This window comes from Buceros rhinoceros, unplaced genomic scaffold (assembly GCF_000710305.1).
Source record: "Buceros rhinoceros silvestris isolate BGI_N320 unplaced genomic scaffold, ASM71030v1 scaffold5382, whole genome shotgun sequence".
Lineage (NCBI taxonomy): Eukaryota > Metazoa > Chordata > Aves > Bucerotiformes > Bucerotidae > Buceros > Buceros rhinoceros.
The window spans coordinates 73,409-86,566 of record NW_010400601.1 but is presented as its reverse complement, the minus strand read 5'-3'; the positions used below and the strand labels follow the sequence as shown (position 1 = coordinate 86,566).

Sequence of the window (13,158 nt, the reverse complement as noted above, 5' to 3'; positions counted from 1 at the left end):
CACCGGGAACGGCCGCTGGTCGGGTCCGGGCAGCGCGGTAGGTGGCACCAGAGCATCACCGCCACCATCCCCACCGCTGCCACCACCATCACCACAACCACCCGCCTAGAGACATCCCCACGGCGATCCAAAGGATTAAATGCTGCTGGTGTTGTTACCGCTGTTGTTATAGAGGCAATTATGCCAATTACGGGTGTATTCATTAGACAGGCGGTGAAAGGAAGAGCACGCTGGTAAGCTGACACTGCCCTGGCCATCTCCCCCTGCCCTTCGCCTCAGAGATCACACAATACTTACTTTGCACACTAGGGTTTCTCAAGAACTGTCTTTGATTCTTCCTCTGGGTCCTGCTGTTCCGGTAATCGGTGTCTCCACAGCTGCAGTGTTTGTCTTTACCACCGTATCCCCGGGAGTGTACGCTGCGGGTCCTTTTTCTGATGGCAAGTATGTCACTAGACACCTTACACTTGTGGATCCGAAGTTTGCCAGAAGCATCCTCCATGCACTGCCACTTCTGTGTGAGAGAGAAACAAAGACAATTTACCAGCAGCCTTCCAAACCCTCGCTGTTTTCGGGTAGACTGTAAAACAGAGCAGGGAAATTCACTCAAAAATTAACCACTCCCTTAAATAACAAACTGAGAAGGGAAATGTTTTAGGAACTTAATTCACTCACATTCTTCTCAATGTCTCTCTCATGCTAGGCAAACATAAGCTTGAATGAAATCACTGCAAATCTGCATGAAAAACCCCAACCCAGCCAAAAAGGATATATAAATCACGAGTATCTAGACTAAACACATCCCTGAAAGGAACGAGTAACAAGCCTTAATTTACCGAGCCATGGAGTACAGCTGTCAGGGCTGTTTTCACCAACTCTTTACTTTTCTTTGAAAAACAAACTTTATTTCTTTGTTCTGTGACTTGAAATTTCTAACACGATTCAGAGGAAAATAAAAAATCCCCACAGAAGAGGAAGAACTGGTTCAATTCTAGGGTTCCTTGGAAAGAGAGGGACAAATCGTGGATGTGGTTTATAGAGAAATACATGAACCACTAACAACACGCAATTTATCTCCTTACCAACGGCCAGAGGTAGGACCTGCACCCTAAGACATGCCCCTGCAAACCAGGCCACTCAGACCTGCAAACATTGCTGGCTCTTGATGTTTTTACGTGAGAAAGGAGAAGCCCCGGCCAGCCTCCCTACACCCAGCAGGTGCGAGCGAGGGGAAGAACCTCAGGGCCGGTACACAAATTAGCTTGGGTAAACGTCTTTGGATACCTAAGTCTTGAGATTTGTATCAGATTTGGGATGAAAAGGTGCGGCCTGGAGCCTTTTCAGCTTGCCTGTGCAGTATCTGTCTGACTTGATTATCAACACCACTGAACCAGATGGAAGATTCCAGGTGGATTCTTCCGGTGGAATCCACTGTCTTCACGTCTCACATGAAAAACCAACTGGGACTTTAATATCCTTTCAACACCAAACTGCCTTAAAAAAGCTAAATGTCATTTTTTTTAGAGACATGGGTAGGTGCAGACAGATCAGAGCTCCTCTGCCCTTGCCCAGAGCCTGGCACTCCCAACACCCCACACGAGCTAAGAAGCTTGTGAAGATTTAAAGTCCGTTGTAGCCCAAGTAACAATAGGGAGATCTCCAAACAGCATTGTTTACAATTTTGATACAACCACAAACAACTGTTTCTCAGCGAGTTTTGTTCATTTGTGCAACCTAAGCCACAATGATCAGTGTTTGAATACAAAGCAATTGGGTTTGGCTGCAGAGTGGAGAACACGATAACGCTATCAATCCCTGGAACCGCGGAGCTGCAGGTTCCGCTAAGTTTCCCTGTACCGTGTTCTTTTTTTGGTTCCCGTGACTCAGTAGCGTGGCTTTTTCCTGGCTCATTAATAATAGCAAGTCAGTTAGATGCTGGTCCTAACGGGGCCCCCAGCTTCATTTTTGAAAGGGACGCTAATATCGGAGCATACATGTCGGTAAGTCTCTTCCATTAACCCGTGGCTGCTCTGGACTCACTTGGGGGTGCCAACAAGCTGACTGCAGAACGGAAAGAAAGGAAACTCAGCCTGGGGTAGATCTGCTGATCTGATAACCTGAGGAGTGAGCTGGCGTGGCTCTGAACCGGGGGATTGTGAGAGCACCCCCTGGCCTCACATGTGGGCTGATCTGAAGGATGGATCCCGCGCTCAGAGACCTTGCTGTGGAGTGGCGTGACTGATCCCCGAATGGTAAAGCTGGTCTGAAAGGCCATGGACTCGCACAACTCTGATGGCTGCTCCAGAAACTGCAAGGTGAGGCTCTACCAGTAAAGGTGTCCGAGAACTGTGAGGCTTTGCAGGGTTTTATGCCGCAACAGCACGTGCGCTCTCCCTACCCCAGCAAGAGAAGGTGGTGACAGCGTAAGGACTGCCCGCACCACTAGATTTCCTGTGCTCATCAGGAACATGTTACAGTTATAAACATACGGCACTCATTTTTAATGAGTCTCAAAAGCACCATTTTACAGTAAAATAAGTATTCTCTTTGTCTACCGCTAATTATAGCAGGAGGTTCCAGGAGCACCTTCAAGAACCGTTTAGATAATTTTTAACGGTATTATGACTAACATTGGAACAAGACTCTCTGTGTTTAGTACAAGCCAGTAATAGTTCTCTGTTTAAAACAGGGATTAAATGTGATTCAGTTCTTTTTTTTTTTTTTAAATTTTACTTTAAAAAGTATAAAGATGTTATATAAAAAAGTTATAAAGATGCTTCAGAATTTTAAGATGGAATTTTTAGTGTAACTTTCCTGAACCCCTGCCCATGCCAGTGTAATCGGGCACTGAGCACGCATTATGCAGTAAGTCATAATGGCCCTTCTGCTCATCTTTAGATCTATAAAATGCATTAATGCACATAAAAGAAGATTCTGACGGATGCATTGCTTGTTCCTCTCCCCTCCCCTCTTTTCTGCCTTCCTTCCCTCTATGAATACCAATTATTCTTTGAAGTCCAGGACTACTAGTTTTCTGGGTCTCCATTTCTCCATCAATATAAAAAAAACATTAGCATATGCGCAAACTAAATGTACCTTCATTAAATTTTAATTTTTATATGTTTTCTTATTTTCCCCATGTTTATCTTCCTTCTCACGGTGGTGGTTCACACAACACCTAAGTCAACCTACAGTTCACTGTTGCCATAGGAATACAGGATAGGCCCTGCATGCTGACATAGGGACCCCTACGTTGATTTTTTCTCTCCTCAGTAGGAGAAAGGTGGACTAACTCAGAATGAAAAAACAAAAACTAATAGCAGAGAAAAAGCAGGACCCTGCCATTTGCCTGCAACAAGCTGTTACGTGGTTCCGGTCATGTTGTGGAACTTAACCTGTGTCAGACAGCCTTTTCCCTTGTCACTGACTTGTCTTTTCCTTCCTTCACCTCATGTCATCACCTACCCTGCAGCAGCTATTTCCCTCTCACCTCAGCTCCCCACCTCCAGTTTTCCTCCTGCCTCAGTTTAGCTTCAGGAGGGAAACAAACGTAGAAGAGAATCTTTACTACCACCCCGCCAACAGAGTCCTGAACCTCCTCACCTGAGAGCTGGCGGGACTACTCCCCTGTGAGGGGCTTTGCTGGTTTACGGCCACCCTGAGCTGAGCAGGGTCTGCTCTGCACACGTGTTTGCAGCCCTGGCAGGCTCCCAGCTCTTCCCACATCCCTCCCTGACCCAGCAGCAAATTGCAGAGACAGCTTATGAGAGGTAAAGGTGTAAAAGGACTGAGCATCCTACGAGGGGCAGCTGAGGATTTGGGTTTGTCTGGTTTGGAGAAAAGGAGGCTGAAGGGCAACCTCATTGCTCCCAACAGCTTCCCGAGGAGGGGAAGTGGAGGGGATGAAGCCGAGCTCTTCTCCCTGGTACCCAGTGACAGGACACAGGTGAATGGTTCAAAGCTGAATCAGGGGAAGTTTAGACTGGACATTAGAAAGTATTTCTTTACAGAGAGGGTGGTCATATACAGCAACACGGTTCCTACTGAGGTGGTCGATGCCCCAGGCCTGTCAGTGCTTAAGAGATGTTTGGACAATGCCCTTAACAACATGCTTTAGGTTTTGGTCAGCCCTGAGTGAGTGAGACAGTTGGACCAGATCATTATATGTCCCTTCCAAGCTAACCTATCCTATCCAAGCTCAAACTGCTCTAATCTCTGCCAGACTTGAAGTTTAAACACGTAAGCACTGGTGCCTGGTTCCCGGTGGGGAGGCAAGCACTGGACTGCAGCAGGAGCTTTCCCTTGGATGATGTCATTGGCATGATGCGTCTTCTTCTGGAGGTAGAAGTTTGCCCTTATAGAGTCATTTCAAAGGCAAAGAGAAGCAAAGGGGCTGGTTAAAAGGGCATTGTTTGTGCCTGGTGCCTTTGCTCTTTGCATTGCTCCTGGCAGAGCTCCAGCTGTGACTTACAGCTACATGAGCAAGACAACAGCAAACGGCGTCGTAACTGCCTTGAGACTCCATTTCTGGGATAAATGAGTTTGTGCCACAGCCTTAAAATTACGTACGCCGAAGTATTTCATTACTGAATATAATTAAGGCATAAAAATATAGATACATCGTGAATCATTGTGATGTGCTGCGCTGTAAATATCCACTTAAGCAGGACTTCAAATCAACTCTGTTTAAGTAACAGACTGCTTTGAGAGGGCTGCTGCCCCCTTACAGAGGGGGGAAATTAATGGGACAGTTCATGAAAGGTGTTTTAACAGTAGGCAAGCTACAGGTTTCTAAGAAACATAATTATCCGGTGTTTATAGTAGACACTTTGGTGTTAAAATCTTGTCAGATTTTATCACAAAGCTATGAAACCCTGAAGAACGCGCAACCGGAAATATAACACAGCGGCAATATTTTTACACGTGCTGTTTCATTTTGGTAACGTCTGACTGGCTCTGAGTATTACTGCTCCGCTTAGGGGATGTTCGGATAAGGCTCGAAAAGGGAGACTTCATGAATTTAAACATGTCCTCAAGATCTCATTTCCCTTTTTTCTTGTTTTGAGAGGTATGATCTAAATCTGGACGCAGTCCTGGGTGGTGTCTGTGTGTACCATTACCCTCTGCCGGGAGCAGCCAGCCCTGGCGGAGTGGCAGGGGACCCGATGTGGTAGTACTGTTAAGGGAATCTGCTTTAGGGTTGTGTCCTGGTTTTGCTTTCTCTGTGCCCTTCACAGTGGCCACGTCTCACAGCACAGGGAAGAGCGCCCTGCAACCGGCTGTGGTGAACAGCACAGGACAGCAGCGGGTTACTGCTGCTGAACGGGACCTGAGTACTGAGGAACGCTCTCGGGCTAAGGCCATGCCCTCTGCAGAGCAGCCGAGAACCCGGTCCTGAAGGAGGCTCCTAAAAGCTCCTGGAGGCAGTAATGGGTGTTGTTACATCTCAGCAGTACTTGAACCGCCTGCGAGCACAGCTGTTGAACAGGGGTGGTGAGCCAGCTCTGCTCAGGGTATTTGGAGTTGCTGCATCTTTGCAAACAAAGATCTCCTCCCCACTTTGGAACTGGGTTGGCGCAGATCCCAGTTTTTGCACCACTCCCTCAGAACTGGACCACCTTCTACTGAATCACACACAGCTCTAGAGCCTATCAGTGTACATATATTCCAGCAGGGTTATTTAGAGACAGCCCTGCCCCGGGAGAGTGCTTCCCTGTCTGTCGAACCACTGCAACGTGTCTTGTAAGGACTGATGTACTACAAGGGGAAAGGTATGACAGGCTTTGGAAATACATTCAGATAAATGCACGGGGACAGAACTGGAGGAAAAAAAATAATGAAGACATTAATCACTGTATAACAGAAACAACTGCATGAAAATTACCAACTTTGGGCTACTTGGCAGAGTTTAAGAAACAGAAGAAAGAGAAACTAACCCAGGAAGTTTACAGACGACACAATTCCACATTCTTGACACATAGGCAGGATTGATTTTGTGTGTCACGCTCACAGCAGTTCTCTAGTTTATAAAAAATGCGTGGACTGCATTGTCAGCTCTAGAAGGGTAAGCACATCGGTCAAGATACCAAATATTTCACCCCCACAGCATTCTCTACCAAGTCTATTAGCTTATCTGTAGCTACAGCTCAACATGAACAGACCTCCGGTATTATCCAATAAACCACCGCCCTCAGGTGCAAACAAACAGGAGCCAATGAAAAGGCCAAATAGCAAAACTGATGATAATTGGTTACTACTGGGTCATATGCATTTCATTTGCACTTGCCTTACTTCATGCTGCATTTCACTGGATATTTAAAAATGGAAACTCTGCAAAAACAGAACGTCAAAGGAGTGCTACAGAAAGCGCTAGAAATTATTCTGGCATACTCTGTGTTTTCTGTTTAAACACCTCTGGTGCATAAAACCATTTTTCAAGGTGCCACTCTACCAGAAGTCTGTCTGTTACAGAGACTTGATAAGATGGTGGTAAAAACGCTGAGCACAGTCGTGCACTGAAAGAGATGAAACCCGTGAAACCAGCGATCTCCTCAGACTGGAACACCTCTGGGATTTTATCCAGAACAGAGCTGGCACTTCAGATTAAGAATTGCTTAAATTTGAAGAATTGTGAAGTGTGGAAAGAGCTGCCTTGTGTTAAAAGGGAACTTAAATATTCAGGTTGAAAGGGGAAATATTTAGGCTGAAATATGAAATACCATGAATCCTTCAAGGATTACTGTTAAAGATAAAGGAATTTATCTTCATATTTGGTTTTAACTCATAGACAGCGGTATTTTAACAAGAGATATCATAACGTCTAGCAATTCCTACGAATCCTTGAGCAACTAAGTTGCAGGGATGTCGGCGATGAGGGATGACTCTGCAGGGCCTGAAGTGAGCAGTAGCTGCAAGAGCTGTTCACGAAGGCACGAAAGGATGTACTCACTTTTGAGTGTATGACTGGTCCCAAACACACAGGCTTCCAGTTAAGCCTGCGTGTGGATGCTCTGCTGAATTATCACTAAGAAATGGTGGCAGGAAGGGGCAGATAGCAAAGAAGAGGCAGCTTTGAAGAGTTGTTCTGGTAAACCAGGCTGATTACCAGCACCCTTCGACCCCTGCAAGTGTCAGGAGGCTGTTCTGAAGCTGGGAGAACCCACGAGCCATATTCATATGCCACATCATCATTTCAGTTGGGTTTTGGTGGCTGCCAGTGGCAGGCCAGCTGTCGGACACTTCTGGACAGCTCTTACTGTGTTTATGTGTTTTTATTCACACACTGCAGCTGGTCCTAAAGCTGACCTTTACAAATGTACGGTCTGCGATACTTATAAGAACACAGATACTTCAGCCAAACCAGACTACACCTAGTAAGCCCCGTTCTAACTTCCTTTATGATATTACCTGTAGGCTGATTGACGGCAAGTACCCTTTTGGCACTACAAACGACATGCTTTCGACTGCAATAATGTGATAAGTATGAGTAGGAACAATGAAATTAAATTCTTACGCTAGATTTTTAAAGGGTGAAGGATGCCTGAGAAGTAAGATGTACAAACTACGTGATATGGTTTCTGGATCAGACCCAGAAGAATCTTGCACATTTACCACGGAGCAGATGCTTGGATTCAGCGACATGTCTCCAGTGGCTACCTGTGAAGCCTTAAATGTAAAACAACTGTAAAATACATTCAGATCTAACCTGACTAAAATCTCACTGTCCAGCCTCCAGATGGAACATCATTTCTTTAGGGCAGTTTTGGGGTACAATTCCTCAGGAGGAAACACAGTATTCTGCCTCTCTAAAGCTGAAGTTCATGAAAAAAGAGCACGGGGAAGGTTAGCGCTATGGCATCCTACCCGCCTGGCGCGGCTGGAGCTCGTGGGCATGCATGTCATACAAACATGGGCAGCACGACGGGTTTTCCGCTCTGCCCGCTGTCAGCGCTCATTGGCGATGGCAGCAGACCTCGGCTCATCACTGGTTTCAGACCTTTGCTGTTCCCAAACCGGCAGGTAGTGCCGAGCAGCGGGGAGAAGATGTGTGTCCATAAAACAAACAGCCCTGTGTCTGCATTCGCTTGCTGAGTCACCCAACCTCAGGGCTGAGATTTTAAACACAAAGCTCCACAGTCCTTGTTGTGGGAGGGTGGCTCTTTTCTCCCCCGTTGGGAGAATTTTAAAGTGAGGTTGTAGTTTGTGTAATTTTTGTAAGAGGGTAAAGAGGCCGGTTTGGCTGAGGATTTGATACTGGTTATAAAGAGTGGATCGAACCGTGGTACACTGGAGGAGACACCCGGCCTATCGGCCACAAGACCTCAAAAGGTAACTGCGCTCTGGGAAACAGGGTTAAGTCCTAGAAGTCAAAATAATGCCTCAGGAAAATTCCTATGACTTAGACTGGAGGAAAGAAAATGACAAAATAGCGATGAATTAACTCAACTCATTAATTACACGTCTAGGTAAGGGAAGAGAGAAAGAAAAAAGTATAAATGAAAACACAGTTAACATGCTTTTGTTTGGTATTTGCTAAGTGTCCAGAAGAATTTAATGGGTGAGAAGATGGAGTGAGCTCAACAAAAATCACCTGCCAGAGGATTTGAAAGCAGCTTGCCTCTAAACCTCCTGAACTAACATATATTCCCATCCCAGGTTATTTCAGGGGAAATCCGAGGGGCGATCTGTGTCATGACAAGGCTGTATTAATCCAAGAGAAACATTTGTTCACCAGCTATCATTTCTGCTCTGTTGAAAATTAACCAAGTTTTAGTTAAAATTTTGCACCAATTGTTTCCCTTTTTAAAACAACAGCAGGGGTAGCAGTGTTGCAGATAAATAGGTATTTCTACGCTGTGTGCCTTATTACAGTGAAGCTGTATCAATGAAATACAAAAAGCCCTGCAAACCCATAAATAGTCACCACTAAACCAACCGGGCTCAATCAGGTTACTGACCTCAGTAAGTTACACCACATAAACCGGTGACAAATTTGGCATACAAACTGTAAAGAAAACCTCCTGTTGCCATCATAATTTCCTGAGCACGCTCCGTGATGTGAAGGAGGGACCACAAAGGAAACTCCTAGCCTGCCCCAAGGCCCAAAGCTGAGCAGAGATCCCAGCCCGCTGCTGCTGGCTCCGCAGGGGGAGTGAACCCGGGACCAGCTGTGCTATGGGTGAGTGCAGGTCAACAGCTGGGTCAAGGCGGGAGCCAAAACTCAGTCTGTATCCAAGTACGATCTGGGCAGGTGACCTGTAACTCACAAGAGGGACAAAACTAAACAGCACTTCCCAAGTCATGAAACTGAGGAGGAAGAAGAAAACTTTAACTCCTCAAGTCCAGGTATTAAGCAAGAAAAAAATTAAGAGCACGTGCAATTGCTGGGAGGAACATCTGGTGATCATTTACTCCAACCTCCTCCTCAGAGCAGGAACAACATTACTAGGTTTTGAAGGTGACCCTGGATGGACCTTCTCAGCCCCTTTGGGCTCCAGTGCGGAATCACTCCCATGGCAACATTTTTTTCACACACCTAGTCAGACTTTCCCTTGCTGTAACTTGTCGTTCTGCTGTGTGCCTCCTCCAAGAAGTGCCTGTCTTCTCTCTAATTAGCCTAGTTACTTGAAGGAAGCAATTAGATTAGAACAGGGCTGTGAGCAGCATTTCCTACTGCTGCAGGTGTGATATCTGGTCAGGACACTTAACCTCTTCTATTCACATGCGGAAAAGTCAAGTCATGCCGAGCCTGGATTTTGGCACAAGAGATAGTAAGTGTAAGAAATAATTGCAAAGAAAATATTTTTGTATTTTAAAACTAAACATTTTAGCGTCTAACAGTCTAAATGACTCCATTGATGTCCTTTAGCTTTTATAAAAATGCTCAGGTTTTCAAATTTAATCTCTGTTTACAATAGCAGTGTTTGAACTCCTGAAATCTTTGCCCTTGGGTGAGGCTGCAATATTGTGTATATCCCTTCAAACGTGGCCGCATTTAAGGAGCACGTGTGAGGTGAGAACTGGGGCAGAGGACCTGACCCAGGATGTGCCAGCCAGAAGAGTTCCAGCCCAGTCTGGGATTAACGGAGGTTTACCGTGATGCTGCACTCTAACCTGTGGGAAGGGGAAAGGCAGGGATGGAGGTTTCTCTAAGTGAGCGAGCTCTCCCCTCCGCTTTGCTGTGCAGAGCCCTGCCTGCCCGGGGCGAAGCACCACGAGTGGCTGCAGATGGAAGCGGGGCACAGCAAAGGCTTTATGCCCCCCTTCAGAACAGCTTGGTGACGTTTCAGCGCCAGGCTTACGGCTGGCTGCAGCAGTCTGAGCAAACATCTGAGGGAAAGGCCCAAGCGTCTGCCTGGGAGCGATCACCTCACGCTCCTCTGGGGAGGTGTGTGGGGATGGGGACCAAAGGGGAGGATGGCAGGGTAGGGTGAGCTGCTGCCTGGGGCCCCCAGCATGCTTCTGGTTGGAGGTGGTGTCAGTGGCAAGGCAGGCAGCTCCCGTACACATCTCATTTATTAGTAGATTTATCTTTCTGTGATACTGCATTAATTCAGAGCGGTTTGAAGAGAATTTGGGTCAGACTCACTTGTTCTTAATTTGTTTCCCTCCCTGTACATGCACTACAGAGCTGCAGGTGTAAGCACACCAGTCAGGGGTGCAGGAACTTCTGATTTTACGGGCAGGTGACTAGACCCTCCCATCAGTCAGGCGTGATGCTGAAATCAAGGGTACGAGATGAAAAAGTAACACTTGTCTATGGGTATCGCTGCCTGAGGCCTTACAGTGACCCTAAACAACAAGTGTTTCTGAGTGAGGGGACTCTTCCGTTAAAGGTGTTTCAGTAACTGACAACGCATGACGATTACCAAGCGTGTTCTTCAGTTGTTCATCCCAGCAAATGAAACTGTGCATGACCACAGGACTAACCAGTTTGCCTCACCAACTCTGAATTAGCCCAGTGTGGACAGGCTTTTGCTGCTCAGAAAGGCTCTCTCCTGTATTCGACATCATCACTGAACTATCTAGCACAGTTGGCAACAGCCGAATCAAAGGTACTCATCTCCCGTGACAGCCGAGCGTAGGAGTTCCACCATAAGCCCTGTACCGAGACAGCAAACTAAGGACCTGTCCTCCAAAGCCTTAAATCGGACCATTTCTTAGAGCAAATCCAGTCTCCTTTTCTTTACTCTGAAGATATTTAGAACAATGGTCTTTTACCTATCTTCCACATTCCTCACTTCTTTCGACCCATAGTGAAAAATCCGTATTTCCCTGTGGCACCCAGAAGACCGCCGTCGTCCGCAGCTTACCTGTCCTGGCTGTTCACAGGCTGTCTGGTATCTCGCTTGTTGGCATAACTCCTTTACTCTCTCATATTTCGGTAGTTGATTAGACTGCTGAGTGTTTTTGTTGGGCTCCTCTTTCTTGCGTAGAAATTTGCTTTAAAAAAAAAAAAAGTTGGAGATTTTAGATACATTCTTCAAATTCCGGAGATGATTAATTTAACTGGAAAAGCAACGCTACTTGGAGATTTGATGTCTACTCAGGGAAAAAAATCCCCGCATTTCTGTTGCTGATCTTCAGCGTGGGTCACATACTGAACAAAAGGCTCGGGTGATTTCCTGGAAATCACCCAAAGAGAAAGCAGGGCTGCTGAAACATGTCTAACCGGTACAGTTCAGCACCGTTCGTACACAAACGCATGCTCCGGCACAAAGCGAAACACACTGGAGCAGCAGTCGCCGGGCTGAGAAGACACTGCAGGGCTTCCACGCTCATTCAGTGCTCACTTGGCTCTACCTTGTATGTTACAATGCATCTTCTTCTATGCACTGTTTTGTAACACATCACACAGATTCCATAATCTGCAGAGCTATAAATTGTCACGAGGAAATTGATACAAAATTTTTACCCCGAGTAAATTTTCATAGCAGTAATTGGCAAGGTGAGAGGGTGTAAAGGGGTACTGGTGAAACGAGGAGCAGTTACAGCCATAAACCTCATTTACGCATAAATCTTTTCTTAGGTAGAACAAAAACGCAGCTAGTTTAGCTTCCGATATGTGATGGAAAACACAAGATCAGTTGATAAGAGGATTCTGCACAGCTGGATTTGAAACAAAGATCTGATGAGAAAAAGAGTCAGATGATGACATAGAGTGGCCGCAAGTTCAGTGTTAGAGAAAGAGGAGGTCCAGGACAGGAGAGCCACCAGAGAAGCATGCTTCCAAATTCCTTCCGCAGCAGGGATTTGGGAGCACAGCAGCTTGCCAAGCCAGCAGGGGGAAATGAGGAAACGAATCAGGCCTGCAAGTTTGCTTGTAAAATTCACTGCTTTGCTGACCATAAAAAGGAAGAGGAGAGAGCAGAAAGGAAGGCATGTGCAAGAGAGTGTTTCCCCAGCAAGCAGCCTCTACCAAAACTCTCTCACCCCTAATAATTACCCTCTTTCCACCAGAAATGTGTCACGCCAAATTTTCATCCTCTTGTTTGTTCGAAACCTGAAAGCAAAACAATAATATTTACTGCTAGCACCTATTTATAGCACTGCTAGAGTTAACAACTTATTTTTGAATAAACACCTCTCCACTTACATATCCCTTCAATTTTATAGAAGGGCTATTTAAGAGACTCTTCAAATGTGAAAGCTGTGGTTGTTGGCATGACACGGCTAGTTTTTCCACTCAGTTGCTGGTTTACTGACGTGTTTGCTTCTGAACCGGCTAAAAAAAAGAATGCTGGGACTCACCTGTTTCCTGGCCTCTCCAAGTCCAGAAGCTTTAGGACAGATTTGCCATCCATATCTGGAGGTGTGTCCAGGCCTGCTATATCCAGAATTGTTGGAGCGAGATCAATGTTCAGAACGATCTGAGGCACTCTGCAAGTCAACGGGAAAGGTCATAGCTGCCACGTGTTCGGTATGTAAGTCTTCACATTCCCCCGGAAATAAAATGGCAATTAATGCTTATCAGGGCTTTGAAGATGTAAAGCTCTACAGAAGTGCTAAGTTTAGAAAATCCCCTTTGAAGTCTACAACTGGGAATGACAGGCCACTACTGCAGACTGTCAACACAGAGAAAAAGCTAAGCACCGTGAAACGAGGAGGTGCAGTAGCCGCACTACTCTCATCCCACTGACAGTGAGGACATGACGCCAT

General features: G+C 46.1%; 1 protein-coding gene across 1 annotated transcript in view; it reads right to left on the bottom strand.

Annotated features, from left to right (window-relative positions):
* Window positions 1–297: 297 nt before the first annotated feature.
* The window catches only part of LOC104489731 (extracellular sulfatase Sulf-1), a gene marked incomplete at its 3' end in the record, with an annotated part of 36,861 nt that continues 24,000 nt past the window's right edge, over window positions 298–13,158 (bottom strand). The window contains exons 7-10 of the mRNA XM_010131929.1: window positions 12,751–12,879; window positions 12,446–12,502; window positions 11,313–11,442; window positions 298–514 (exon numbers count right to left, since the gene is read on the bottom strand). Coding sequence (XP_010130231.1) covers window positions 298–514; window positions 11,313–11,442; window positions 12,446–12,502; window positions 12,751–12,879 — 533 coding nt within the window. The remainder of the gene's footprint in view (window positions 515–11,312; window positions 11,443–12,445; window positions 12,503–12,750; window positions 12,880–13,158) is intronic.